This window comes from Ascidiella aspersa, chromosome 9 (genome assembly GCF_963924565.1).
Source record: "Ascidiella aspersa chromosome 9, kaAscAspe10.2, whole genome shotgun sequence".
In the NCBI taxonomy this organism is placed as follows: domain Eukaryota; kingdom Metazoa; phylum Chordata; class Ascidiacea; order Phlebobranchia; family Ascidiidae; genus Ascidiella; species Ascidiella aspersa.
In genome coordinates this window covers 19,740,021-19,768,020 of record NC_139455.1, presented here as the reverse complement: position 1 = coordinate 19,768,020, position 28,000 = coordinate 19,740,021, and the positions used below count along the sequence as shown (strand labels likewise).

General features: G+C 35.1%; 4 protein-coding genes across 5 annotated transcripts; 1 reads left to right on the top strand and 3 right to left on the bottom strand.

Annotated features, from left to right (window-relative positions):
* Window positions 1-629: 629 nt before the first annotated feature.
* LOC146133474 (exocyst complex component 2-like) lies at window positions 630-15,165 on the bottom strand. The gene is made up of 22 exons (XM_083396779.1): window positions 15,001-15,165; window positions 14,512-14,685; window positions 14,066-14,195; window positions 13,851-13,983; window positions 13,203-13,314; window positions 13,009-13,089; window positions 12,743-12,843; window positions 12,442-12,568; window positions 11,380-11,595; window positions 10,933-10,997; window positions 10,185-10,337; window positions 8,434-8,615; window positions 7,429-7,550; window positions 6,913-6,974; window positions 5,885-6,025; window positions 5,439-5,531; window positions 4,922-5,038; window positions 4,167-4,308; window positions 3,428-3,483; window positions 2,458-2,642; window positions 1,807-1,866; window positions 630-1,189 (listed from the first exon to the last, which is right to left on the bottom strand). Exons 1-22 carry the CDS (start codon window positions 15,107-15,109, stop codon window positions 1,114-1,116), a joined length of 2,637 nt encoding a protein of 878 aa, XP_083252905.1. The 5' UTR covers window positions 15,110-15,165; the 3' UTR covers window positions 630-1,113.
* Window positions 15,166-16,374: 1,209 nt separating this feature from the next.
* On the top strand, window positions 16,375-20,588 carry LOC146133473 (p21-activated protein kinase-interacting protein 1-like). Its single transcript, XM_083396493.1, has 7 exons — window positions 16,375-16,653; window positions 17,127-17,253; window positions 17,392-17,548; window positions 18,628-18,850; window positions 19,023-19,182; window positions 19,252-19,383; window positions 19,549-20,588. Exons 1-7 carry the CDS (start codon window positions 16,426-16,428, stop codon window positions 19,611-19,613), a joined length of 1,092 nt encoding a protein of 363 aa, XP_083252619.1. The 5' UTR covers window positions 16,375-16,425; the 3' UTR covers window positions 19,614-20,588.
* LOC146133472 (E3 ubiquitin ligase RNF121-like) lies at window positions 19,257-22,788 on the bottom strand. The gene is made up of 7 exons (XM_083396494.1): window positions 22,593-22,788; window positions 21,956-22,097; window positions 21,668-21,822; window positions 21,326-21,449; window positions 21,156-21,260; window positions 20,878-21,052; window positions 19,257-20,764 (listed from the first exon to the last, which is right to left on the bottom strand). Exons 1-7 carry the CDS (start codon window positions 22,646-22,648, stop codon window positions 20,580-20,582), a joined length of 942 nt encoding a protein of 313 aa, XP_083252620.1. The 5' UTR covers window positions 22,649-22,788; the 3' UTR covers window positions 19,257-20,579.
* Window positions 22,789-24,421: 1,633 nt separating this feature from the next.
* Window positions 24,422-27,536, bottom strand: LOC146133471 (DCN1-like protein 5). 2 transcript variants are annotated; one of them, XM_083396647.1, is made up of 7 exons: window positions 27,316-27,536; window positions 26,888-27,015; window positions 26,405-26,567; window positions 26,014-26,122; window positions 25,587-25,691; window positions 25,153-25,255; window positions 24,422-25,003 (listed from the first exon to the last, which is right to left on the bottom strand). In XM_083396647.1, exons 1-7 carry the CDS (start codon window positions 27,387-27,389, stop codon window positions 24,948-24,950), a joined length of 738 nt encoding a protein of 245 aa, XP_083252773.1. In that variant the 5' UTR covers window positions 27,390-27,536; the 3' UTR covers window positions 24,422-24,947. The 2 variants fall into 2 exon arrangements, with proteins under 2 accessions (XP_083252773.1, XP_083252774.1); XM_083396648.1 differs by having other exon boundaries at window positions 26,888-27,012.
* Between the last annotated feature and the right edge of the window lie 464 nt (window positions 27,537-28,000).

Here is a 28,000-nt window from a genome sequence, read left to right as displayed (position 1 = left end):
TTCACTTGAGTAGCATTTTTGCAAAATAAACAAACTTTTTTTTCACATTTTAAGTTAAATGCTGTGTTATGTTTAAGGATATATTAAAGTTCATGTTAAGACTTCTAAGTCCCATTTTATGAGGCATATAAATCCCGCAGATGCAAAAACGTCAAAAGTGAACCACTGGTCCCACATCTCCCCTACATTTTATTTTTCAAATTAGATTAGAATGAGAATTACTAAAATCCTAAAAACCATAAATTACATTTAATTCTTAATTAAATTTAGGCCCACTTTTTAGCAATCTCATGCTTTTCATACTGTAAAATCACCTATAGGTTAGCTAGAACTTATTTGCCCAAGTCTGCCTATGACTATGAGGAGTACAATTAGGGCGTAAATTAGCTGCAGGCAAAACCTCTTCTGTTTTTCTTGCCCATTGTCGCCAATTCGGTACGAATCTGCTCTAAATCTATGCTAGAGTCTTTACATTTAAAACTGTGGTGAAAGGTTTAAAAACTGCCTTATTAGAAATGTAATAAAAAGTATGTGTTTTGCCACTAAGTCACGTTGCAGAAGTGAGCACAGTGCGCTTTTCCTAGGCTCCAGTGAATGACACGGCAAAACGAAGCAAAGTAGGAGGGGCGAATTTTATTGCACAAGAAAAAGCGGCGAACACAAAAAGCGCGAAGTTAGGGTTACATATTGTGCGCCGGATATATACTCGGTAAATATATTTGATCACTCTGGTGAAGTTATTTGACTGCTTCGCACAGAAATAAAGGGTTAAACGTGCGCTAGTTATAAGCAAGCACTGGTTGGAAGCATTCGTGAAACTTATTTCATCAATGATTTAGTCATTTTGTTAGGGTTGAAATTTGCACGGACCACAAAAACTAATACAATAGATAAACATGCGATCGAATTGAAGGCAGTCCTGAAAAATCACGATAGGTCAGTTGCGTTAAAACTGATTGACGGGTGTTTCAGAAATTAAAAATACACATTGTCAACAATTGGTATCGGTGGCTGGTTAAAAAAACGTAAACAAAAATACGGTCGAGTGTAACATCACCTCGTGTTGTAATCGGCGGTAGATCAAATAAGCAATTTGTTTTGATGAGACGTCTTTTAGGCGACGGCTTGAAACGAGCGCAGTTGAAAAAGCAGTCGACTGTTAAACTTGTCGCACAGTTCGTCCAAGGTTCTGTAAAAAAGTGTTAAGGATTATTAAACGTTGAAGCATGTAACACGGAAAGCCCTTGAAGACTAACCGTATCTGTCAATCAATGATACAAGCAATGCAGGCAAGAAACACACCTAGCCTGTAGTGAGGTTTGAACTCGAGGCCTCCGGTCATACCGGGACCGTCGCTCTACCAACTGCTGAGCTACATAACAGAGAGGAGCGAGTCGAGAAACAACCATACGCCAATGCTTGCTACATTCTGTTAGTACAAGCAACTTCACATTAAAGGGGATCTATAGTACAGTACAGTCATTCAATGGAAGGTACATTTGAAGCCTGTATAGGATCATGGTTGTTTCTCGACTCTCGACCCTCTTAGTCCGTGTTTAAGCATATAAGCAGTTTTTCGCGGTTTTGTCATAAGTTTTATTGAAAAATAAAAATTAATTCTTAAATCACGTGGCACTGTTGACAGTATTCAGATGAGCCAAATACATCATCAACTTAGAGCCATGTTTAAGTAAGAGAAAGCGAATTGCTTCGATAAGTGTTTCAAGACCCACAGCAGTTAGGCAATTGTTTTATCTACTTAAAATAATGCAGAACTTTCTCGTCGGCCTTGTGACAAGTTTATACCTTCTTTCCAAAGAGTTGGTGACGGCCGGCAAAGTCGCCAATGCGTCTTCGAAACTTTTCCTACAAGGCAAACAATAAAACAACCAGTTTAATAAAGGGCCGTATAATAATGTAGACTTTATAGCAGTACTGGATTGCAAATACTTCATATTCAAGGTTTAATCAGCAAAACTTAACACAGCTAACAGAACGATACAGCAGCATTTCATTAAAAGTGTGCGATTTTTAAGAAGCGTTTTATTTACCTTAAGCGTTTTTATTTTACCCTATTAGGTATTTTTTTCTGAAATAAAATAAAAACTTTGGCAACTAAACTTTTCGCAAAACCGAATTATAGTTGAGCGACATGGTGTTATTTTGGGCGCAAAAAAAAACGCAAGCATAGACATACCTATTCAATTAAAAATGTTAAAAAACTCGGGCGCTGGTCAAGAATCCAACCACACGTTTTTTACAGAAACGAAACGAGTTGTTAAATTAAAATTGCCAGGAAGAAATAAATATGGGGAAACTAAATAAAATATTAATACTTGACCAACCCAAACCACGCACCCTAACCCAAATAATGTTAGCAATATAAAAACCCTAACGAAAATGTGGTAGGATTCTAGACTGGCGCCAAAACTCGATTTCAAATCAACCAAATCAAACCTGGACTCGGCAGTGGCGAAGGTCAAGGTCGCCTGCTGAATGGTCTCAAGGTCAAGGCGGGCCTGTAGCGCTCCGTTCACACCGATGCGCGTCACGCATTGCATCAGACGCAGCAGCTCGTCGGCGACCGCTTGAATTACGTCGGCCATCACCCTGACAACGAGCGCCGGGCAGATGGAGTAAACCTGGGCGAGAGCGAAAGTTTGCGTTACTTTGGTGGTAAAGTCCTTTGACCAAATGTTGGGTGCAAGGCAGGATAATGTGTGACGTAATGATTAATGGAGCTACTCGCAACGATAAAAAAGTATTTTATGTCTATTTTAGGCATCTATTGAGCTAACAGAATAAATATAATAATGCTTGACCCACCCCAACCCAAACGCTAACCCGTACCCTCCCTAACACAAATAAATAGCTCCAGTAAGAATTACGTCATACCGCTTATACTACCTAATATTTGGATAAGTATTTTTCACTTTGTTGTAGCGGCAATGTGAAAGCAAAAGGTCGTGGGTTCGAAACTCACCGCGGGCGATGCCTTTTCTGGCGATGGATGACATGTTTTTCACGCAAATTTCGATGTAAACTGTGCATTAATTATTGGCAAACGTGGTTTCAACATTTTATTGATGCGCGAAGTTTGTAATCTCGGTCGAAAAATAAGTGTGGGGCATCATCAGACGTTCCTTTAATTAATTTTATAATTGTAGCCGAATCAGTTCCTCTGAAAGTAATTTTCAGGGTCAAGATTAAACTGATCTTTGTAAATTGGCGCATTTGTCTAATTCTTAATGGGGCAATCAGGTGGCACTATATAAAGACAAATTGTTAGAGGTTCGCCATCGCTGGTATAGTGCCACCTGACAACATTAAAATGAACTCTTTATGTAGGGCCCGCCGTTGATAATGAAACAGCCATATGTATTGTACACCATTATTCGCTCTATCGAAGTGTTGTACTACAACTTGCCTCGGCATGAATTGCAATGATCGACATCAGGGCGATCTTGATGTAGGGTCGAACGTCTGTGAAAAATATCAAATGGCTAGATTTAGAAAGTTGGTTAGAGACGCCAGCTGCATTGCTAAACGCGTTTGAATATAAAATTAACAAAGGTAACCGGTATTAAACGCACTAGAGTGTAAAAACGAGTCTTTGTTAAAGTTTAAAATTGCTATAAGGAGTATACCAGAGCGGGTACCGCGAAGTTGCCTTATTATTTTAATCTAATGACGAATCTCCCAATAATACAATAATATATAAAGTAAATGCCCAATAATACAATAATGTCACAATAATAACGGTAAGGCATGTCACAAGTTTAAAATAAAAAAGAACATTAGCAGAACCCTCAGTGTGGATCGTTTTTAAATACCCTTGGTTTAAAGGGAGCACAGTTATCATCTAATCTTCCGGACACCGAGATAGAGAAACCTATTCATACAAAGTAAAGACAAATGCAATAGGCTTCTAATATAACGGGCCTTTAAAAATTAGCATATGTGATTGTAAAAACATAAAAAATGTCTCAACAAACAGGCCTTAAAAGGGGTAATTTTAATAAAAAACATGTTTTCAATAACGACAACCTTGACGATCTTCATTAACCAAAGGTTCACATAAAAAAAGGTATTTTATAAAACGCAATTGCGTATATGTGTCTACACAACGCCGATTGCAAAATAATGCCAAAACACGCAATGCACACCTGTCGGCTTAAGGCACTCGTTCCAGTCAAAATTGCCGGCGTACATGCCCGGCTCGAGAGCGCCCGTCAGCGGCTCGACTCTGTGCTCTAGGTAGGCGTCAAATAACTTCTGGTCAAGTTCTTGGCCTGATGACGCGATGGTCTGCAAAAAGCGACTAACTTCAATATTTCGTTTGCACAGTAACAAATTCACCTTTCTCGCACATTTTCTCGCACGTTGCTATGCTGATTAAATTCACTACGAGCGCTTAATGTTTTCGATTACTTTAGTGTTCCAAGTTTTTAGCGGGTTGCAATTTAAAAAAATATATAAATCATTGATAAATGATGAACAAAAAAAAAGAACGACAGAAAAATGAAAGTTCTATTTTTTGATATTATTTTTTCTATAATCGTCCGATGGAAATACGTTATGAAACGTAGGATTGAGTTTAGATGTAAAATGAATGTCGAAGCCCAAACAGAAGTATAGTATTTTTAAGCGTTTGGAATACATATTTCTTAATTTTCAAAATAGTGAAAGAAACAATCTATCCCGAAATATTAAACAAACATTATTATAAAAGGTTTATAAAACGCTACCTACTTCTGTTTGGACTTGATATTCCTATTACGTCCAACTTAAACCTCCAACCATTATGCACCTCGAAAAAAAATATTTGAAACTTGCTTTATTCGCAGTTAGCTAGGTTAGGTGATTGGCAAATGCTGACAACTTTTTACGCACGAATTCTCGATTTATGAATGAGGTTTACCGCTTCTGTGACCTCCACGCTGGGAAAGTCGAGCTCCTTGAAGTGCTGCAAGAGCTGGGGAATCACCGAAGTGCTGGCGCAAAACAGGTTGCTGATGCCGATCACAAGCCGTTGCTCCTACCGGGATAAAAATATTAGATAGATTGATAAGCATTAACACAATTTAATTCATCGCAAGTAAGGTCTCGTTCATTGAATTGTCGCAGTTCGATTAATATCATGATTCGGGGCTTATCTTGTTTTTGTAAGCGATGCAACTGATCCCGAGCAAAGTTCCCGGAAAGTTTGAGGTTGTGAGTTCGAATCTCACCCCAGGCTAGCTTTTGGTGAATGCCTTACTTGCAACAGTATTCCAGTCGACCAACAGATTTCGGTTGGCTTCACGAGTGAACCAAGTGTGCATTAACGTCAACTTTAAACTAAACTTGAGAAAAATTTACAGACAGTTTCGAAAGTTAGGTTTTTGACAAGTTTTGCTTTATAAGTGAAGATTTGCTTTGCGCGATGTGAAACTCACCAGAGGCGGTGGGGGAAGTGACGTCATCGCTTTGCTGACGTCAGACTCGGCGTCGTCCAGAAAGGACGTGCGCTCGACGCACGAAATAAACGCCTTAAAATAAATCAAATAATGGAATGGATTGCTACAAATATTTATAAAGATATCACCCTTTTTTATAATTAGTAAGTGTAACTGAAGTGCGCCACGGCGAAAAAATATAATAGCGTTACAACAGCGATGGGCAACCTATTTGTAATCCCACATCACATTATAGGTGTGTGAGTGCGTAACATTTGCTGTAAAATTTTACATTTCGATGTACCTATAGGACACGTAGCGTGTAAATCAACAAGTAGAGGGATTTCCCCATGCTTGGGCAACGCTCGTCACTCCATTCCCACCTGTGTATTATTGTTGTGCACCGACATTCACACACGAAAAACGTACAAAACACGACAACTCACGGCGAAAAGGCTGGTCAGCAACTGTGAGATTCTGCTCTGAACAGCCACCCTCGCAAACACAGGCTCCTCCCCCGATTGCGACTGAAGCAGTTCCCTGACTACTACCACCAGCTCCTGTAGCAGCGTATTGAACTGGGAAGGCTATACGAGAGAAAAAAAAGTGGTTATTTTCGGGTGTTTGGAAAACTCATGGTCGCCAGGATCAGTGGAGATAATATATTGGGTTGTTCAACACTTTTAATTCCATTCTGATAGCTATAACCTAGTGGTTCTCAAACTTTTTTCTTGTGATGCCTTTGGAAAAGTTTTCTTGATTTTCGACGCACGAAGTGATAGCAATTTTACCAAATTTTGATCATTTGTTTGTTTGTAGCACAAAATTAAAATGAATCTCTGCAGTTAAACGTCATTTTAATGATGAAAATAACGGCCCAAATAGACGTTAAAAGCGACATGCTTTATTTTCAAACGTTTCGGCAATTTCTAATGCCATCATCAGTGACTGCGCCTTTAACGTCTATTTGGGCCGTTATTTTCATCATTAAACTTATGAACAGATCCGTATATAGTGTTATAAACATTTTATTTTTTGAAAACGTAGTAAGAATATCAACGCCCATACAGAAAGGTAGCATATTGAACGTTTTGAAAAACTCTTTATTCATTTTTAAAATCTACCTACTTCTGTATGGACATTGATATATTCTTACTACGTCCTACTACAAACTCCAATCACTATGCTCCACAGTTTAAAAACGAAACTGAATTATAATTGTGCGACACCTTTGAATATTAAAACGACGCATCAGGGAACGTTGCGACGCACAGTTTGGAGAACATCTGGTATTACCTACCACTTAGAAGATTAAGGCAACAATCCGAATAAAAAGTTGAATATTGCAAAACCTAAAAATTGCTAAAGAAGTTATGGTCGTGTTTTGTGAAGTAGCCTATTGCATTAGAAACAAAAGGGTTAGTTACTAAATGAGCAGCGAACTAGTTAGCGTAGAAACCAAAATGCGTCTTACCAATTTGGTGACACCCTTGTTGTCCACCTCCCAATCCTCTTTGACTCTCAAGGCCCGGACGTCTAAAAGTAAAAAATCGGGGTATTATAAATTTGTTACAAAAACTTGCGGTGGAAATCGTTAAAACACAAATGCATCAGTACATTTTCGAAGAAACAAACAACTAAAAAAAGCGATGATTGAGACTATTTATTGCTATATATAAATAAGAAATGTGCAGCGAATGACGTCAAGATGCAGTAAATTTTTTTTTGCAGAACTTTTTTGGCTAAATTCCTGGTAGTTTGCAATTAGTAACGTCGAATGTTGAGATTTCTTTTGCAAACTTTAATTGCAGGTCGTTTGAAAGTCATGACAAAAACGGTAATTCTTTTTGTGAAAAATTCAAGAACGAAACATCGGGGCGTTAAAAGGCTAAAAACTCTTTGGTATAATACAAGTTTAAACAGTTGGCATTTTATAAAGTAAGCAAAGCCGTAGCAAAAGGCATAAGCGAGCTAGAAGAACTTGACCTACCGTCCGTGGCTTCACTGAGGAATGTGCTGAGCGACAGAACTCGGAGGTCGTGAATGACGTCCTTGAGTGACTGAAGTGTTCCGTGGGGAAGGTTCAGCTGGGAAAGCTCGTTCAGTGCTTGTCTGGGAATATAGAAAGAGAGTTCGCTTGCATTTAAAATACGAATTAAACTTGACCAAACGTTTTTTATGTTAAATTTAGCAGTAGTTGAGTGGTTGTGATTAGAGAAAATTTTACAGGATGTTTAACATTGGATCCGATTATAGACTTTTTTCAAAGACAAATGTCAATATTTGCAGATGCTGAAAATCTTAAGCAAAGGAAATTGCCACTTATGCGACGTTGCCCTATGTAAGCCACACAAATTACCAGCTTACTAGACTGAATAAAAAAATGTTTGCTTGGTGGTCACGGTGATAAATAACGAAACAATCCACACATTTTTGCAGTATACCTTTTTCATGAAAAGTGTACATTTGAGCAAAAGCTCAAAATTTTAAATAAAAAAATAACGTTATAGTAATAAAAATGCCGCCTAAGGGTATTAAAATTCCACCTATGTTTGAGTAATTTAAATGCCACCTATATCTATAGAACACTAAATTCTAAAGCTTACCGGCCTGAATTAAAAAATATTTTTTTCTTCACCCAATAACCAAAATGCCGGTATTACCAGGATGACAAATAACAAAAAAATCTAACATTTTTGAAGAATGTTTACCATTGGTTCCGATCATTTCGAGGAAAAGGGACAATATTAGCAATAAAAATGTCACTTTCGCGAAGCCACACAAATTTCCAGTTTACTGCACTGATAAGGCGACAACAAGTTTTTACAGCAACCAAGTATCGAATGGCGAAACGAGCGGTGAAAGCACGCATACGAAACGAGATAAGAGAAAAGAGAAAAGAGAAAAAGGTTTATTTAGTGTACAGTGTAGAACACGTATGTGGGAAATTACGAGGACGCTAGACTGCAATACAAAAACATTTTGCTCGGCTCACCTGACCGAGCGGACACAATCGGAAAGCACCGAGGCTGGCAGAGGACTGTCGTCAGGCCAGACTCCGTACGACTGTCGCTCCCTCAGGTCTTCCTCGTCCCCCTCTTCCACGTGGAGGGTGGCTGGGAGGAAGGCGGCTCTCAGCAGGTTCACGAAGAGGATGACCGTGTCGCGGAGGAGGCTCTGTTGTACAGAGGGAAGATATGTTGAAAAGCGCGTTTACTTACTTAAAGAAGTTGATAATTAGAGTGCAAATCTACAAAACTATACAAGAACATAAATCATAATAAGTATATCAAAGCCCACACAGAAGTAGGTCTCATTTTAAACGTTTCGAATAACTCTTTAGAATAAAGACCAACTTATGTATGGGCTTTTATATTCTTCTTATGTCTTACTACAACCTCCAATTAGTATGCTCCAAAACATAAAACATAATAGAAACACCAGGTTGTGGTCATAACTTACTTTTTGCCCATGTAGTGACAACAATGCTGTGTTTAAGTTTTATTTGAATGTGGCGCAGAGGGAAATATTCGTTGAAAGGCGTTTTTACGCTGATACAGTTCAATATTCACTTTACAGCGATGCAGCGAGGCTAAATACACTAAGACCTGCAGTCACCCGATTCCATAGCTCGCCCAATGCTGCCGCGACTGCTTCTACGGGAATCGAACCTATTACCACAGGAATTGTCATTTAACACTGGTCACTTGAAAGAAGTTGTTTAAATTAGAGTGATAAGCGAAAAACTAACCGAGAACATGGATAGAAAACACCAGGTTGTTTCCGAAACTTATTTTTTGACTATATAGAAAGTGCAATGAAAACAACGCCGTGTTTTAGTTCAACTTCATTCTGTGACACAGAGGGAAAGATTCGTCGAAAAGCGTGTTTTCTCAACATTTTACTTAGCGGTACTAAGTGTGGTGGAAATAACCGGTGCTTTGTTTTTGAGGTTGGCTTTGGTGGCCACTTAGAAATTAATACCGCATCTATTTTACCTAATGTCGCACTGAATGTGTGTTATTTAATATCGCCTTACAAATATAAACCTCAATCCCTGATAAGCGACAACAGTGGTCCAGCAATGCAAGTAATCAAATGTATGACATTCACAATTCACTATGCCTCTGCAATTTATCTATTCCAGTGGTTCTCAACCTTTTCTGGCCTCGTAAAACTTATTGTCGCTGCGTACCAACCAATTTAAAATACACAATTTTAATTAAATTACTTATAATTTGTTAGGGCCAAAAAGTTAGTTGAAACGACCTATCGCGGCGACCGTCTCAAATTTTGGATTATAATTTAATTTATTGCAGAAAAACGAGAGTTTAACTTTTAACAGTCGCGATTATATTCTATTTGAATTCCGCATAAGGTCTGAAAGCTGCTTATGTACCACCCTGAAAAGCTTTTGCGTACCATTAGTGGTATACATATCATAGGTCCACTGATCTGTTCCAATTCTAACATATGCGCATCTAGTTTACCGTTTAAAATAACTTTTCGCCAGTTTTAATAGTGAATATACTGTTGCTGCCAGGCATAGATCAACTATAAAGGGGTTCTTCTGACAAATATGTATTCAGCGCCGACGTTTTGATACCTATTTACGGGTGAATAAACAAGTTTATTGCCCTGAAGATGATTGCCCGTATAGGTAATCGAAACGTCGGCGCTGAATACATATTTGTCAGAAGAACCTTGTTTATAATTGATTTAATGGTGGGTTGCAAAAAAATCCACCTTCATCTGCTTTGAGTGTTTCGCAGCGGCCTCCTTCAACTTTTCAACGTCAGAGCTTTTTTCGCCCGTTTCGCTCAGGATGACGCCGCTCGCGTAATGCTGCCATAAGTTCCAGTGCTCAGGGATCTGACTCACGCAAATCTCCGTCAGCTCCTGTGAACAAAAAAAATAAGATAACCTGGGGTTCTTAAACTGGGTGCCGCGAACCCTTTTGGGGTAAGTGGACTAGTTTTAGGGAGTCCATGAAAGCCTAATTGAAACTTTGATAAATATATTTTTAAAAAAGGAAGGAAATATTTTTTTTGAGCCTTCTCGAATGTATTTCGACTTTTTGTTTCATAATTTGTTGAAACAACATCAGCAAGTTCTGAAGTACACTTGTTTAGGAATGCGTCTCTGAAAATTTCCGCGTCGACCCTGTTTCACTGGAACCAACAATTTTTCCAACATTTCCTACATAATGCAATTATATAAATTTTAAAGCCAACCTTAATTTACGAGCAACCCTTAATTTAGCCTAAAAATGTTGGGAGTTGCCACTAAAAAATTGGAAACACACTGCTGAATGGCATTGAAGAACTGTAAACAAGCATAGTGTTGCGCGACTTTATTTGTGGTTCCTCCAGGGTTGTGACAAATATACTTCCAGAGGATCTTAACAGAGTTTTTTTTATTGAAAAAAAAATTCTGTTCACACGAATAAACTCAGTTTTGCATGTGTTTTGAAATGTGAGTACGTAGTACCAACCTGCAAGTATTCTTCGCACACTTTCACCTTGCCCTCTCCATTAGACTCTTCGACACACTGAAGTGCTGAAAAGAGAAGAAACGTATTAAAGTCAATTTAAATTGCCAAAAAAAACTAGGCCAAACTGGTTGTGAAATTAGATTAAATAAACCAGACTTTCTTATAAAACAAAATTTTAAGCTATATATGATTGATATATACAAGGATAAGTAGATTTATCTATATGTTACATGCAAATATAAAACAAGGATTACAATCAGCAGCAACCAGTTAATGTAAATTTATCATGTGTTAACAACATTAAAATATCCAACTGAATTATAAATAAAATTTATTTGCTTAATTCTTTAATTGCCCCAACCCTCAAGGAACAATTCATCCCCAAATCGCAAAGTTAGAAACTTTATGCCACATTGGTGGTAAATACCAAAAATGTTCTAAACTAACCTGCATCAAGGTACTTGTCCTTGCACTTGAGCATTGATTCTTGAATCCAACCGTGCTGATGAGCGATACATTCCCAGGCTGGGTCGCTAGAATCGCCCAATCCCAGGAGGTATCGAATCAGGGTCTTCTGCCTGGCAAGAGGCGACGGCAGTTCCTGTACCTCCTTTTTCAGTTGAATGCGGAAACTTTCGATTCGATTTTCCACTTCGGCATACACTGCGCATGAATTCGTTCAGTTTGTTTTGAACTTTTTTTAAGGAATTGCCAGTAGTATCAACAGCGGCCCATACAAAATTTCTTAAGGTCTACTTTTGTTCTTACATTTATTTATGTTAGCTGAGGTATATAAAATTTAATAATAATTTGGGTGATTATTTGTTGAAAACTGTCAAAAAGCAATATGGTTACGATGTACATTATATATATGAACAAAACAAACTATACTAGCATGGGTGAGGAAAATTGAAGTAGGGTATAGTTTAAGCCATTTTCAAAACCCAACATTTTTCAGTTCAAAGTGGTGAACTAATTATGTATTAATAAATACGTTGTTGCTACCAGGCATAGTACATACTGAAAAGAAGTTCTTTCGGTATTTATTTGTTTTATCCATACTTATTTTTTTATCTGTATCGGCTACTTATCTAGGATCGAATGTAACAACACAACGCTCAACACTTATTTCCAGCTCTATGCAAACAGGTGTTAAAAGATCACAACTGAGTTGTGCGTCGTCGCCCTTAACGCTTTTAATTTTGAACATTGGTTAGCAAATTTTTATTCCCTTTTTGTGTCATTTTACTTTGCGTTGGGTTGTTACATTTGACAATGAAGGCATCCTGGATAGGTAGCCAAAACGTCGGATAAAACAAATAAGCATAAGCACCAAAAGAACTTCTTTTCAGTATATAAATAAAATTATGTATTTAAGAAGCACATTTCTTGGGACACACAGAGCATAAATGTTACCAACTTAAAGGTAGCCAACCAAGGCTTGGTACTCTATGTCAATTTAGCAGCTTAATAAATACTTTTTTTTGGTAACCAATTAAAAAAGCAAACCTCGCTTAAAAACGGCCACATCAGTGTCAGCAAACAGAGACTTTGCCTTCTCATAGTCATTTATAACCACACCATAATCTCCTTTCTGGATGTTTTTCTCAATGTTGAGAGGCAGGTTGAAAAGAAACTAGAAAAAAATTGTCTCTTGATTAGCAACACTCATTGTCCTACAAAGCTTATTTTATAATAGCACATTAAACCAATTACAAAAATAAAAAGAGTGATCTCTATTAATATATATATTATCTAATTTGAAATATGTCCAATTGATTAACAAACATCGCTTTCAGTTATCACTAACCTTAAAACGTTGCAGAACATTAAGAGTGTTTCTAATGGAATCTGCACGATCTTTACATTGCAACACAGTATCAAACAACTCATTAGCTTTTCCACTTGCCTCTGTATAATCAAATGTATTATACACATTAAACCAAGATCAAAAATGATAGGTAATTAATTGGATGCCATATACATTGTATGATTAAATGGAAACATCCTTTTTTTCCTAATTGGTTGTTTTTCCTAAACAACTAAATCAATGGATCTACATACTGTCATACTGACCATTTAAAGTATTTTCTAATGTATCTGTGATGTTGACATTCCTGTTACCAGCTTCATCCTTTTGCATCTTGTGGTGAATATCTAAAAAAAGGATTTAAAAACTTAAAAAGGCATATATTTTTATAAGTTATTTTATTATTAGATTCACCAATAAACCTAATAATAGAAAAGTAACTAGATTTAGTCAAACTTACTTGCAAGAGTTTCGTGCACCTCAAAAAACACTGGTAAGCTATCTTTAACGTGATTGAGTGGAGCATTGTTGGTGTTTCGATTTGCTTTTCTCTTCATGTAAGCATGGCCATCCTGCAAATACAAATTTTGTTAACAATTCTTTTTTAAATATATAAACTGAAGGCTCTCAGTTGGACAGGATTTGTGTAACCTTCAATTTTGACCACGGTTGATGTTTTAAACAATATAAAAGATGTATTTTTCGGCACATTAATTAATTTTGAAAATTATTTATTCAAACATGAATGCTCTAGACAGGCATACAAACTATGTTGTGAGTTAATAAAGTTGAAGGTTGATGGCAAGTTGTAGTTTAATGATAAATGCTTTTGGCTATAAGTTTTCTAATTTTTCATATTTTGTTTTTATTTGCAAACAAAAACCTAAATCTCATTTTCATTACAAACATATTGATTAATAGAAGATAATACAAGTTCAATTGAAAAGTCTTAATTAAGATGATATCTATCCACTCGGCCGTTTTGGCTTTGCAATTCATTACCAAGCTTCATTACAGATCTGTGCATAGTGTACCCACACACATATGGAAAATATTGGCCATGTTGGATGTCTAATTGTCTAGTGTGATTGCAATATTAGATGGTCACCTTTAGTTTGTTAAACGGAGTGTTCTTGTGCCTTTCCAGTAAAAACCATGAAGGAACAAAGTTTTCATCTGTTGGATCCGGACTTCCCTTCACAAAGATTTCAGCAAGCTGCTTTTTTGCCTGGGTTTTGTTTCTAAAAATATCAAAAAAACTCTTGTATATAATAGAGTAAAGTGTGTGTTACTCACCCCCAAATCCAAATGTCTATTACTCACCCCAAGTCTTCAGAGTTTAAACCAAGGGGGTCAGTTCTTAGTGACAGGGAAACAGACTTCTGTGATCTGTCTAAGCGCTGGTCAACATATTTGGTTTCGTCGACCCAGATTGGAGATGCTTCCAACGGGCCTGAATCATTATAAACAAGATTGATTTTGTCCAATAATTTTATGTAAACTAAGTGGTAATGAATCTTTAATAGTTAGATTGACAGTAGGATCTGAATAGCTTGATACAATACTAAGTCTTAATTGAAAAAAGTAAACAACAGTTAAACACTTTGAAATGAGCCCAAAAGTACATTTCCATCGAATAAAATATAAGTCAAAAAGTTCATTATCAAAGTTTTTTTGTTTAAATTAAAGTCAAACACAAACAAATTAAGATAATTTTGAAATCCAACAACCTTGGATGTGAACCAACCACAAAAGTGAACCAGACTAACCAACTTCACTAAGAGCCAGTCCAGTAAAATGGACAGTACATGTTCCAGTGCCACCGCTTCTCGTGATAACAATAATGTCGCCTTTACCAATGCCCGTTGAAGTCCGACAAGTAATTTTGGAAGGTGAAATCCAATCTACAGTAAGTGAACAAATCTTCCTACAGATAGCAACACCTGTTAAATGAAACAAAACACTTTTATATTAAACATCAGACCCTTGAGCGCTGGTCTATAATCCTAACACAACAAACAGTATTTGGGTTAGCGCTTGGGTTTGGATAGGTTAATCAATATTGTTAAATAATAATACTTGACCCATCCTCACCCAAACACTAATCAAAACCCAAATATTGTACTTTAATAATTGTTTCAACGCTGTGGCAGGATTCTAGAGTCTAAAACGGCATTGACCCTTTATTTAGTGGGTTTATTATTTTTTATACCAAGATTTCATAAACATTAATAAAACACACACACATTTAAACTTACCAATAACATCAGCTGCACTGACACCAAGATTTTCTCCTCTTATTGTAACTTTAGTTCCATAGGTTCCATGTTTGGGGGATATTCCCGTAACAACTGGTGCACCAGGCATTTTATAACCAAAAGTTTATAAATTAATTAAGTTTTTAGTTAAGTCTCACAACCAGATATTAGCCTATGGTTTTATAAGAAAGATGTTTGATAGATGTGGTTTTACTTAGCTAAACGTTAGTTTGGTTATTTAATTATGTAAGTTAGCTCTATAGCACAATAAAGGGCAATGGTCTAGAATCCTACCACAATCCTCATTACTATTCGGGTTAGCGGGTTAGTGTTTGGGTTTGGGCAGTTACTAAATAGTAAATATAATAATACTTGACCTAAGCCACACCACACCCAAACCCTAACCCAAATATTGTGCGTTGATTTAATAATTGTTTGAACGCTGTGCCTGTGGTAGGATTCTAGACCAGCGCCCATTAAAGATGTTTATCAGCTAAAAAAAAACATTTACAAATTGCTTTTTTTACCTATTTATATATATAAGGTAACTGGCAAAAATATTAATTGGGTTATCCTATTCCAGGGTCTCTTTGTGCCCCCCTTGTGCCTTGCACACCCTTCATGACCCCTTAGGGGACACTCCTCCCAGTTTAAGAACCCTAGAATAGGATAATCCAACACACAACAAAGTCTTTCAACCATTTAATGCATTTCTACGTCAATTATAGTATGCTTACCAGTGTGAAAATGTAATGGTCAAATACGTTTTTTGCTTTCATATCTTAGTACTATTACCACTACAAATCATCCCCAAAACATTGAAAATCGGAAGTGAATAGCCACTTTATTATGATTTGCATGAGTGATTCCGAAGTCGCGTGTAGTTAAAAACGTGATATATCCATTATCATTATAAAATCTATTTTACTTGGAAGTAGTAAAAACGTCTTGTTTTATTTTATTTATGGCTTTCCAGCCGATCATAAGAAATAGAAAGGTTCGTCCATTCGTAATCACCAATGTTGCTATGTAAAGCTCAGCGCTATAAAACAACACTATAGCACTCTCCACGTTTCAGATATAACACCATTTTTTACTTTATGAAAGTGCCTGTAACACTACTGATTTTACGCAGTCGTATCCATAAATCAGAGTAGTATTTATCTAAAGTTGTTGGGAAATAAAAATCAAGGCATTTTTGTTTGTATTGTAAATTCACAATTACTGCATAGAATAGGGATAGCCACAAGCCCACAACTTTTTTTAAATAATATACCAGTATTTCTTATTGGTAACATTTTTGGTAATAAAACTTTTTAAATATTGCAAATTGTTTCATTTAAATAAACTAACCAATTTTGATTCTAGCGCTAACTTACAGTCCGGTGTTGGGTTCTACCTTAAATAGTAATACTGCGAACAAAGATGTTGACAATTGTAGCTGGTTGTTATGAGCAAATTGTGCTCGGGTACAAAGTCACTTTTGATGAGGAATCATCATCATTTAAACACGCCTCATATTTCACCGACCATGCTCAGACAGGATGCATTAGATGTTTGGCAGCAGGGGAAAAGTTTGTGGCCGCAGGATCAACTGACGAAACCATCTGCATGTACGACATGAAACTGGGAGAGGAGCTTGGTGCTTTACAGGTAGACTTTGATTGTTTTGTATTATGAATAATTTACATGAATGTATGCATTTAGTTGCGAAGTTTAAATACATGTTTCTAAGATTGGGTTGTATGTACAACATACAGATTTAGAAATGGTAATACTGAAAATATCCATTCTGGATTAGACGTACAAATAAATACCAAGAACTTGCTGTCTGGTAGCAACAGCATATTTGTATGTTAATTTGTTATGTGTTTTGTTTGTCCTGTTTTTAGTATTAGATAACTTCATTTTGGAGCTAATGACATGTTTTACTTATGATTTTGACTGGTACTTTATACTCATAAAAATAAATTTAAGGAAATTAAATTTAAAATTATATTGTTTTTCTAGGGCTTGATTCACCCAAACCTAGTTTCACAAATTCTTTAATACTAGCTGAAGACCTGATTCGAAAATATTGCAAAACATTATGTGTTTTTTTCAAATATTGTTTGTTGTGTTTTTAGGGTCATACTGGAGCAATCAACCAGTTGTCTTTTCCTGACAGCTCACATCTAGTTAGTTGTAGCGACGATGGTGATATATACATTTGGGAAGCAAGTGCTGCTGGAACCCTACTAAAAATTTTAAAAGGTTTCATACAGTATTCATGCCTAATTTGGCACCATTTTCATTTTAAAGTAAAGAAACACCTGAATTTATAATAAAATAAATTATACTCTGCTTAAGGGTTATCATCTGCTTAAACCGGTATATTTTCATAACTTTTAGGTCACAAAGGCAAGGTGACATCATTTGCAATTCATCCTTCTGGAAAACTTGCTATGTCAGTTTCCCCAAAAGAAGGTTCACTAAGGACATGGAACTTGTTGACAGGAAGGCCAGTGTTTATTAAAAACATGAAGAAGTTACAGCCGCAATTTGTTAGGTAAAAAAGGTTAAAATTTTTTTTTTGTCCATTATACTTTTGTTTAGATATATTTTACTTGGTTCATGGATGTTAACAGGAAAATAAATCCCTAAGTTTGTTAGAAAAAATACACCGCCTTCCTAGTTGCAATATTGTTTAGGGTTGAGATTTTGCACACAACCGAGTGCTTTTACCTTTGGGCATAGTATATTTCTTTGAAAAGATTTTGCACTATGGAAATGCCTTAACGAAACGTCACTAAATATTATTGGTCTATTGCGGAGTTATTTTCTAACCAGTGCAAAATTACTTGACAAAAATGCGAGCTCTAAGATAACAGCTTTTGCACTGTTGCATGTTACCACTATAACAAATCATCTTGTCTTTTAAATTTTTCTCATAGCGCCTTTTGGCTAAAACAGTTTCCATTCAAATTTGCAAAACATAGAATTAAATTTTAAAAAAATTCAATTACATATCATTTTAAAACAAAGCTATTATGCCCTGGGTTCTATATGGTAATTCAAGAAAGTTTTATGTTGAATTAAAACGGTGCTAAAGCAATTAATTTTGCACATTTATTGATAACTTATTCGAATTTCAGGGCATTTTGATGCTCTGTCAGAAATCCATGGTGTCTAAAAACGCCCTGCACACCCACATTTTGTGCCCAAGATTTTTAAAATCGCCTTTTTGACTTCCTGTTTTAATACCTTTTTTTAGAAATAAAAGTATGATTTGCTTTGAGCAAATTACCTAACCATTCGTGAAAAAATTAGGTTGCCTTTTTAGAGTCTTTGTGTTTTTTTGGCAGCTGTATGAATCAAATGGTCACAGAAATGTGAATTTTTATAACTTTGTACAGACAATGACGATAAATCTATAAATATGTTGCAAAGTTGATCAATAGTTCAAACTATTGTTAATTCACTTAACAAATACCAGATAGGTGTGCCAGCATTTTTCCAATTGGCAGACAATTTCCCCTCTGGCAAGTGTAGATTTCAATTTAATGCCAACCATGTTGGTATCATTTCATTAAGAAATCTGGATTACAGCAAACAATATGTTAAATATGTTTTTTTTAATGCATGCAGGTGGTCACCACAAGGTTTGCACTATATTGTTGCAACCAGTAATATTTGCCAAATATTCGAAATGGAAACTGCAAATTGTATCCATAAATTAGAGCTGGATGAAGCTGTTTTGACCATGGAATTTCTTCCTGTAAAAGATCATTCTGTTTTGGCTGTTGGGGATGCGAATGGTTTTGTTAAGTTATTTGATGTGTCTGGGGGTAAATGCATCAAAACATTTAAGGTAATGTAAGACCTAAAATATCAAGAATCCTTATAGTTTATACTAATCTGATTTAGTCAAAGAAATATTAAAAGCTTGATTGATTAACAAAGCTACAACTAACTCTGTGTATGGTTCAGTTACAAACAAGATACATGCCTAAAAATGTGGCTAATATTTGACTTTACTTTAGGCTCATGACAATCGTGTTAAATGTGTTCACCCTCTTCTACCACCGCCTTCATTTAAGCGCTCTGTTGGGGAGGTTTGGCTTCTTACTGTTTCTTCCGATGGCCACATTAAGTTATGGAATATGCAAGATCTTGACTTGAACAAAAACAACAGTATTGATGGTAAGTTTTTTTATTTAAAAAAACTTGTTTAAAATGGTTTCTCAAACTTATCAACATTTTTCTTTTCAGCTGAATGTTTAATTGACATTAATAGCAATGCCAGACTCACAAGTGTGACAGCCTGGCACGATGAAATTGGCACAACTGAATTGTTGGCGTTAAATTGTCAACCTGAAACTGAAGTCACATCAGTCAAGAAAGGTAATTCTTTTCCTTACTTTTCTGGAAATGTAATTTTTTTAAATGACAATTTTCGATATATAACTTATTTATCCAAAAATCATCCTTTAAAATGTTTCTTTAAGCAACTGTCTAACATTTGTAATTGAAAAGAAGTACAAGTGGCAAACTTATTTATGTTTGTAGAAAGTAAGAAGACCAAGCGAAAAAGAAAGCAGGCGACACCATCCAATAAGAAACAGAAAACTTGATATCCAAAACTAAGTGTCTTCGTTAAAAACAAGAAATAGCTTTCTAACAGAGGAAGATAATGCCGGTGGGATCTGTTTATTTGGTTATCAACATTTTTCACTTTTTTGGAAATCACAAAAAATGTTGCAGCCTGATCATACTGGAAATTGGGAACTTAACACTATTTTTTATCATGGTACAAACGTATTGCAAATAAGAGACTTAAAAATAGCCTGCTGTTCTTAAAAATTTGCAGCTGATCTTGGCAGTTTGACAGTGATGCATGGTGTTATTGATACCAACTAAAACCCTTCTAAAAATAGAAAACTTTAAAATGTTGTAAATTATGTCACATACTTTACATCAGGGGTGTCCAACAAGCGGCACGCATGCCAAATGTGGCATGCAACCTAATAAAAAATGGCACGCAAGCTCTCCCCAAAAAATACTAAAATTGTTATTTAGCCAATTGCCAAAAAAGCTCAATTTGTTATACAGCCAATTGCCATTGTTTGTTCACAATATAAAACAATCACGACAACCAACAATTACTTTTGATATAGTAGTGGAGGCTAGCATTCACGTAATATTATATAGCTTGGTGTGAAGAAACAAAAGTGAGCTCACTGAGAGACACTTTGATGTAGTTATGTGCATTTCTACTAACCTTTTTTTTCAAGTTTAAATAAACGTTCTTATTTTTGGTAAAAAAGCGCTTTTATGATAAAAAAGAATAAGATAAAAATTGGCACGCGGGCATGTTTGAGTTGGACACCCCTGCTTTACATGGACGCATTTTTCCCTACTAGTAGTGTAACTTCTTTAAATATGTGTATAATAGCTAATTCAGTAGAGCAGCAGCCATGTGTACCAATTTTATAACTGGTTGCCGCTCTGCCAGACAAAATCCTTATTGACATATAAATATGAAGTTTGCACTTAATGTATTGCATAACAACAAGGAAGGTAAAAAATGACAGCGCCTGTTATTTCAGCCCCAGAGTCCAGTTAATTCCTTGTACAAGGATAATAATGACAGGTTGCCAAGCAACAAGATATCGGATCCAGTCCAGCAATTGTCCGTATAATAAATGAGGACGCTCCCATGGACTTGTAAACATACGCTTGAGGTCGACCTTTTCCTTGCAATATGGACATGTCTGCTTTTTACCTTAAAACAAAATAAGACATTTTACTATTTGGATTTTGGCAAAAAGGTTGCCCACTCATCGATATTAGCTTAGTGAAGCAAAATCCAATATTTTATTGTCATAACTGACATACCAACAATGCACCATCCCCTGATGCAGTGGTCATGAAAAATGTGGTCGCATGAAAGCTTGTAAACCCTTTCCACAGAAGTATCTTCGTCGTCTTTGGGAAGAATTAACTCTTGACCACAAACGGCACAAACTCCTTCACGAAGATGCTTGGTTGGCATGCCACTCTTAGTGTAGTACTTGAATATAAAAATAAAATCAAGTTAAGTTGCAATAAAAACTCCCTAAACTACTATTAGCTAATGTAATGATATGTAATATGTAATTTAGTATTTTTGTTACCCCAATTGTGGATGCCATCCTTTCCGAGCATATTTCAGCAAAATCTCTGGACATCACTCCATAGTATAATCCATAGAATAACAAAACCACACTGACATCCATTGCCTTGAGGTTAACATGGGTTTGTAATTATGTGAAATTAAATCAAAGCTTGTTACAGATATATTTACCAATTCAGGTTTGATTAGAAAGAGCATGTTAAATCCAAACACAGTGAGCATAACGAAAACATATCCTATCACTCCTATTGTGTAACTGATTTGAAATAACAGGAGAAACCACTTGTAGACCAATCTGAAATCAATACATGTTGCATAGAAGATTTTTTTTTCTAATTAAACTATTTAACTTGCAAGCAGTCACGGCAAAATGCAAAAAAATATGTTTTTAAATGAGTATACATAAGGAAGTTTGAAAATGATTTTGTTTGATATATAAAACTTGGTTCAATTCGTTCAAGGTTGGTCTCTGTTATTAAAAGACATTTAATTTGTTATTTTAGCTCTACACACCTCGGCGTAGTCCCAGCAAGAGGCTTTTTTGAAGCTTTCATTAGAACAAATGAGGTCACAATAGTATAAATTACTGAAATAACAACGAATCTCCACCATGCAAGTTTAATGTTGAGGCAAAGTGGTACAATCCACATTCCAATCAAGGTCGCCATCTGAAGTACAAAAATGATGAATTGTGTGGCTTTTACAATGACAATAGATAGATAAAACTTTTTGCTTACAATTTTCATTACTATCACTCTCAAATTTTAAACCAAATTAAGATGGTATTGATATCATTCTTACATTATAAGACCGTGGATGGCGGTTTTTCCACTGAACGAGGGCAATTTGTGAAACTACAAGTGTCGATAAAAGAATCAAGATCATTTCCAGGTGCATCGCTTCATGGCCGATATGCTTTGCCATTTCCTTTTGATGTGCAACTCTAAAAAATAACTTGTTTGTAGAGGATTGTAGAAAAAATAGTTGCAGATGTTAGGACTTGAACATTAGCATTACATTAGTTACACTCCCTAGAATGGCTGTATAAAGTCAATATCAAACTGGACCATGTAATATACAGAAACAGCTAAGATTTTTTGTAACTTGCTTAATTACTAGTGTGTATTGTTTTGTTATACTTTTTTTGTTATTTTTATTAGCACAGTACATATCTGGGTGGGTCAAATATTATTAATATATTTATTCTTACATATTCATGCCCTTCTTTCAATTTCTATTTAGAGAACTAGTTTCGCTTAGTGTTAAAATAAATGTGGTAGGAACCTAGACCAATACCAATGGCTGTCTTAAATTTAAACAGAAAACCATACTGAAGATGTAAAGGTGGCATAACAAATGTTTTTTGATATTAATAACATAATCTGCAACTGAAACTAACGGTATATACAAGTTATGTAACGTTCCCATATAATCTTACACTTTCGGATCCATTGCTGGATCTCCATCTGCAGCATTTTCTTCAATTTTTTCCATGTTCAAAAACTTCAGACAGACAGTCTGGTGTGCAAACTCCCCAAATACACACGATAGAAAATCAACCTAATATTTACAGCACTTGTTTTATTTTCGTTGTGGAATGTTTACAAAAAACATCTGCAGCTGGTTTCTCAGACGTACACTTGGAGCGTGACCGATTTTACGCCTTGCTCGTTACGTGCTATTTAATGTTTTTTCAGAAATAGAAAAATTCAGAACCGTACGTCGATTTGGTTTACTTCTTGTAATTAGGTTCCGTAAAGAGATTATAGCCTATATTGTAATCTCTTTGGGTTCGGTTATAGTTTTTTTAAGGAAACGAGTTCCGTTTTCTGTTTGAACCAGTTTAAAAGTTCGTATCACCAAACTTATCAAATTCGGTTTACAAATTTAAAGGGTAAGGTCACCAATAATTAAGGTAAGGTCACCAATGATTTTAATAAAAGTAGCCTACGTTTTGTTTCACTTCACTAAAAGCCAATGGCTAGGCTTACCATACGTCCCGATTTAGGCGGGACAGTGCCATTTTATAGGGACTTGTCCCCCTTTTGAGCCAGCCAACATTTTTCATGCATTTTATACGGACACAAGTTTGCTGTTCAAAAATATTTTGTAAAATAAAAGATAATTCCGCTGTAGATATTGTTGCCTTGTACATAGACCTACTATTGTGTGTTCCCATCGTACCATCTTTTTTGAATTAAATTTAGTCAAGATAGCCGAGATACAAGCTGTCTCTATCGCTAAATTGGAATTTTAACCAATCAACTTACCTATGTTTATACGACTCTTCAAATAGCAATCGGCCTCTTTGCGGAGAATGTAGGTAGTTTAATTTCTCTTTTTGAACATTTAATTCGTCCTTTTTGTTTATTAAATTTGACCAATAAGTGGGAACAATTGAAAGGAGCTGAAAAATTTCAAAGGACATGAATACATGTCACCTAAATTGAACCTTTCATCTTGCCTGTCTTAACGAAAATACAGTAACTTAACTATATGTTATTCTAAAACGCGTTGTTCCAAGGCATTTGCTTATTAGAACGGTTACTAAACGCGTTCCACCTAATGAATTTTATTGATGCTGCGTTTTACCTTTGTTTTTAAAAATAATTATTCAAATTAACCTAATCGTTTCCAAAACACAAAAACGAAATAAAAAAAACCTGCTATTACCCCTAGCCGCAGATTTTGTATTATTATTGGATTGCATTTGGCAACAAAAAACATATAAAAATACTCATCTGCGTTAATATTTCCATACTTCCCGCAGACTTTAGTGTTATATTTGCCTACCACCGACAAAATAAACTTGCTTTTCTAACACCATTTAAATACCGGTATGTGATGTTACACTACATCACTGCATAGGTGAGTAATCAGTCCTAAAAAATTACCTCAAGGGATCCGTTACAAGAACTATCATCGGTAAGTTTATCTTTCCTATGTGAGAAAACGTTAAGTAAAAACACCTGTACTGCGAACCCATAAGAATTTACTTGCCGCCCGTATACGGATAGTGACGAACGAATATACATTATAAATGTTTTTTTTTATCTTTGGTTAAATTTTTGAACTTAGGCTACAGACTTTTTTGTGTAACGCGACTCCAAAACTAATATTGGCATTACATTACTTTTTGACTTTGCTCAACTAATCTAAAAAAAGGTCCAGAAAATGAGGTCGCCTTGTTCTATCCGCAATCAATCGTCAAAGGAACATTATTGACAATCTGACTGGCACGTAAACCAAATAGCCGAAAGGTTGAAAACAACTTTATATTAGAGGTTATAAATAAAAGTGAAAACGACAACAGGCGAAACTCTTGAGCGGTTAATGCCATCACAAATTTGCACATGTTGGCTTACGACATCCTCGTTTTCTGCAATCAGAGATGCACGAGAAATAATGAACAGTGTGCAATTTTCTCAAATTTAATTTGCGTTAAAACATGAGCGTTACTCTAATAAATATTTAGATTTTACGATGGCCAGCAAACAGGTATAAAATGCAATGTGCAGAGGGCAAACCCTTAACAAAAACGTTTCCCACCAATCATGGCGCATATTTTTTTTCTTTGACTGGTTTTAGATAAGGCGTAAGCATTGGGTTAATATCACCCAACAATAAGTTGTTTTATGAAATTTAAAAACCTTGAAAAGTAAAAAAAAAAACTTTTGAAAGCTGCTTGAAGTTTAAAACAGCAGCCAAATTAAACTAACGGGAAACGAACTTTTAGTACAAGACACAACCCATTCAAGATAATATAAACATAAAAGCATTGGAACGCATAAAGTTATGAAGTTTCTTGGCTCTGCATAAACTCAACGAACCCGTCAAGAAGAACTGGCCCTGAAAAATTGTAATACATAAGAATTGAAACATATAGGATAATATTTAAATTATTTCAACAGGGCTGTTTATATTTTTTCACATAAAAACTTTTTTTACATACAGGTATCCTATGGCAAAGTTACTATTACCAAATTTTATGAACTTACAAGCACCGTCCATGTCATAATTTGACAAGTCCGGGCGAACCATTCGACTAAATTCCAGGACATTGTTCCACTGGTCTCGGTTAATAACACGGCTGCTGCAATTCTGTAAAAAACAAGTTTACTTTTTTGGAATAATTATAGCAAAAGATTAAACTGATTAACTAACATCTATCTTTCAATGCCAAACATCTTCTAACAACCTTAGCCAATAGGATTTGAGTTTTTGGAAATACTAGTAATTGCGCTCATAAAATAATTTTGTATTTGTAACAGTACTGAATAAGGTTCAGTTCGAAAAGAAAGTTTTTGAACAAGTTTTGCAGCATGGGTTGGAAAGCTTAGAAACAAAGTATCTATTGGCGTATATGTACTTTGATGTCCTTTGTCAAATGTCTATGGTTAATGTGAATAAAAAACAGAAAAGTGATACTTACTTCTAAATATGTGGCAAACTTTGAAAATAACGACCATCTTTCAGTAAGTAAAACACCCAACATTGCATTAGCTGTGGGTAGATCCAGTGACCTTTGACCTGGTTCCTGTCAAACGAATAGAAATAAAAAAAAAAAGAAGAACAACAAATCAGGCTGTTTACGAGAAACCTTGAACTTCTGAGATCACTAGATACACAATCTTCAAAAATTCTTGGCCACAGGATTTGCTTTTAAGCTTCTTTAAAAAAATTACAATAAAAACCTTACTCAGGGTCTACTTATGTATTTTAATACAAATTAAACCATATGTTAAACTAAAAGTACAATGTATTTGCTTAACTTGGCTTGAGCATTTCTTTAGGAGTACTAACAAACATAGGTAATGCACAATTAATAGTTGATAAAAATAAGTCTGTAATTTACTTACTTTTGCAAAGTCAAACGCATATCTGTAGACAGATTTAAACAGTGTTGGTTCATCAAGGGATAAGCGAAGATGAGAAAGCTTATTTTGAAGTTTTGAGGTGGAGTCACATCTGCAAAAACAAACAACTTACATTCATTGAAAACTGGTATCCTAATGTGAAATTAAAAAAAAAAAACATTTTAGTATGGGTATGCAATGCCAGGTTCTAACCACATTTTGCACCACAATCTTGCTAATTAAGTGATCATTTTATTAATATGTTAAATCATTGTGAACACATATACCTAACTATCCAAGCTTTTTAAAAACTGAATAAAATTTGGAAAGATTTTAAATTATTTCACAGTATAAAAGGTTGCATAATTCAAAATTAGGTATTTGCAAGACTTACTGAATTTTTTGCATTCCTTTAGTCCACTCATCAATACTGAAATATCCCATTTTCTGTGCATTAAGGTGATAGGCAAGAACAAGCATGACAATGTTGTCAGGTTCTACTCCACATGCTTGGCAAACTTTTTCAACACCCTCTGGTTCAATCTGTTCCTTTCCATCTATAATTTTAAATTTAAGTACAGAATCATAAATTATTTTACTAACATACTTATTGATCATTCAGCTTTATTGCAAGCACTATGAAAATCAGTAAAATGGCTTTTACTCAGCAGTTAGCATTTTTTTTTCAGAATAAAAAGCTATATACATGTTTATTTATATACTGCTTTGTTTGATGGGTAAAAGCTATATTTCTTTTGAATGTTACACTCAATTAAAACGACTGTGGCAATACTTTTATTCAGAATATGTTATTAAACGGTTAAAAACTGATTATTCAAGATTATTTAGGACTTATAGTCCACAAAGTATAACATACCTGAAAACTCTTTGAACCATTTAATACACCTTTTCAATGAAAATGGCTCCACGACTTTTGGTGTTGGAACACAGTGACGAGATGTTGCCGAGAAAAGTTCATCTATTCCTCGCTGTGTCTTTGAACTACTAGGGGTAAAATACAAGTGAAACAAGACTTACAATCATTTTAAGTAAGTTATAATGTCACTATAGCAACCAATATAAAATAAATAGCTTAAAGAAAAAAAAGTGTTTAGCAATTTGTGCTTTATAGGCAAAGACAATAAGGGATAGAATAGCTTAGAACTATATTATGAAAAAAATTGATTGTTGCACAGTCAGCTTTTGGCATCAACTAATTTAACTTGTTTTTATCATCAACACAATTTTTTTTTAATTAATTGTGTAAAAAACAAATTTTGTAAAAAGTTAGTTACTGCATTTTACCTTCTTTTGACACGCTTCACAGTAGAATCTTCACAACCCTGTGACTTTCTCTTCTTAGAATGATTCAAAGGCATATTCACGCCATTCACATTAGTTTAAGATTGAGCATTAATCCTCTTAAAGGGTAACAAAAATAAATAACATATTCACAAATCACAAAGGGCGAAAATAGTTTTAAATCCCTTGAAAACCTAGCAGGCTGTAGCAAACATTATTTTACATTTTAGGTCAGCTTTAATCAGCAAATTGCCTTTATATTTCCAAACTTTCGTATTACAAACCAATTGTGAAACTTTCCAATTTCCGAAAAACTTTTGTCATCACTCATATGAGCAAGAAAGCTGGGGAAATACCCAATTGCGAAAATATCTGTATTCTGGAAGGATTTAAAAACTAACCAAGATAAATGCATATAGGCTTATCAACTTTAGTTTTGAACAAATAATATACACTTTCATTTTGTTGTGAATAAAAATTTAACGTATTTATTTAAAAACCTTTAACTGTGAACTCATTATATTACTACGTTTATTTATAAATCACTAGAAAAATTCATTAATGTATTTTTCTTCTTTTATTATATTTCAATTATTTATTTATTATGATAGGCAATCGTTTAGCGAATGTGCTACAATCTTGTTGCAAATCGTTCTAATGTGAATGTATTTTCCGACGTTAAATCTTC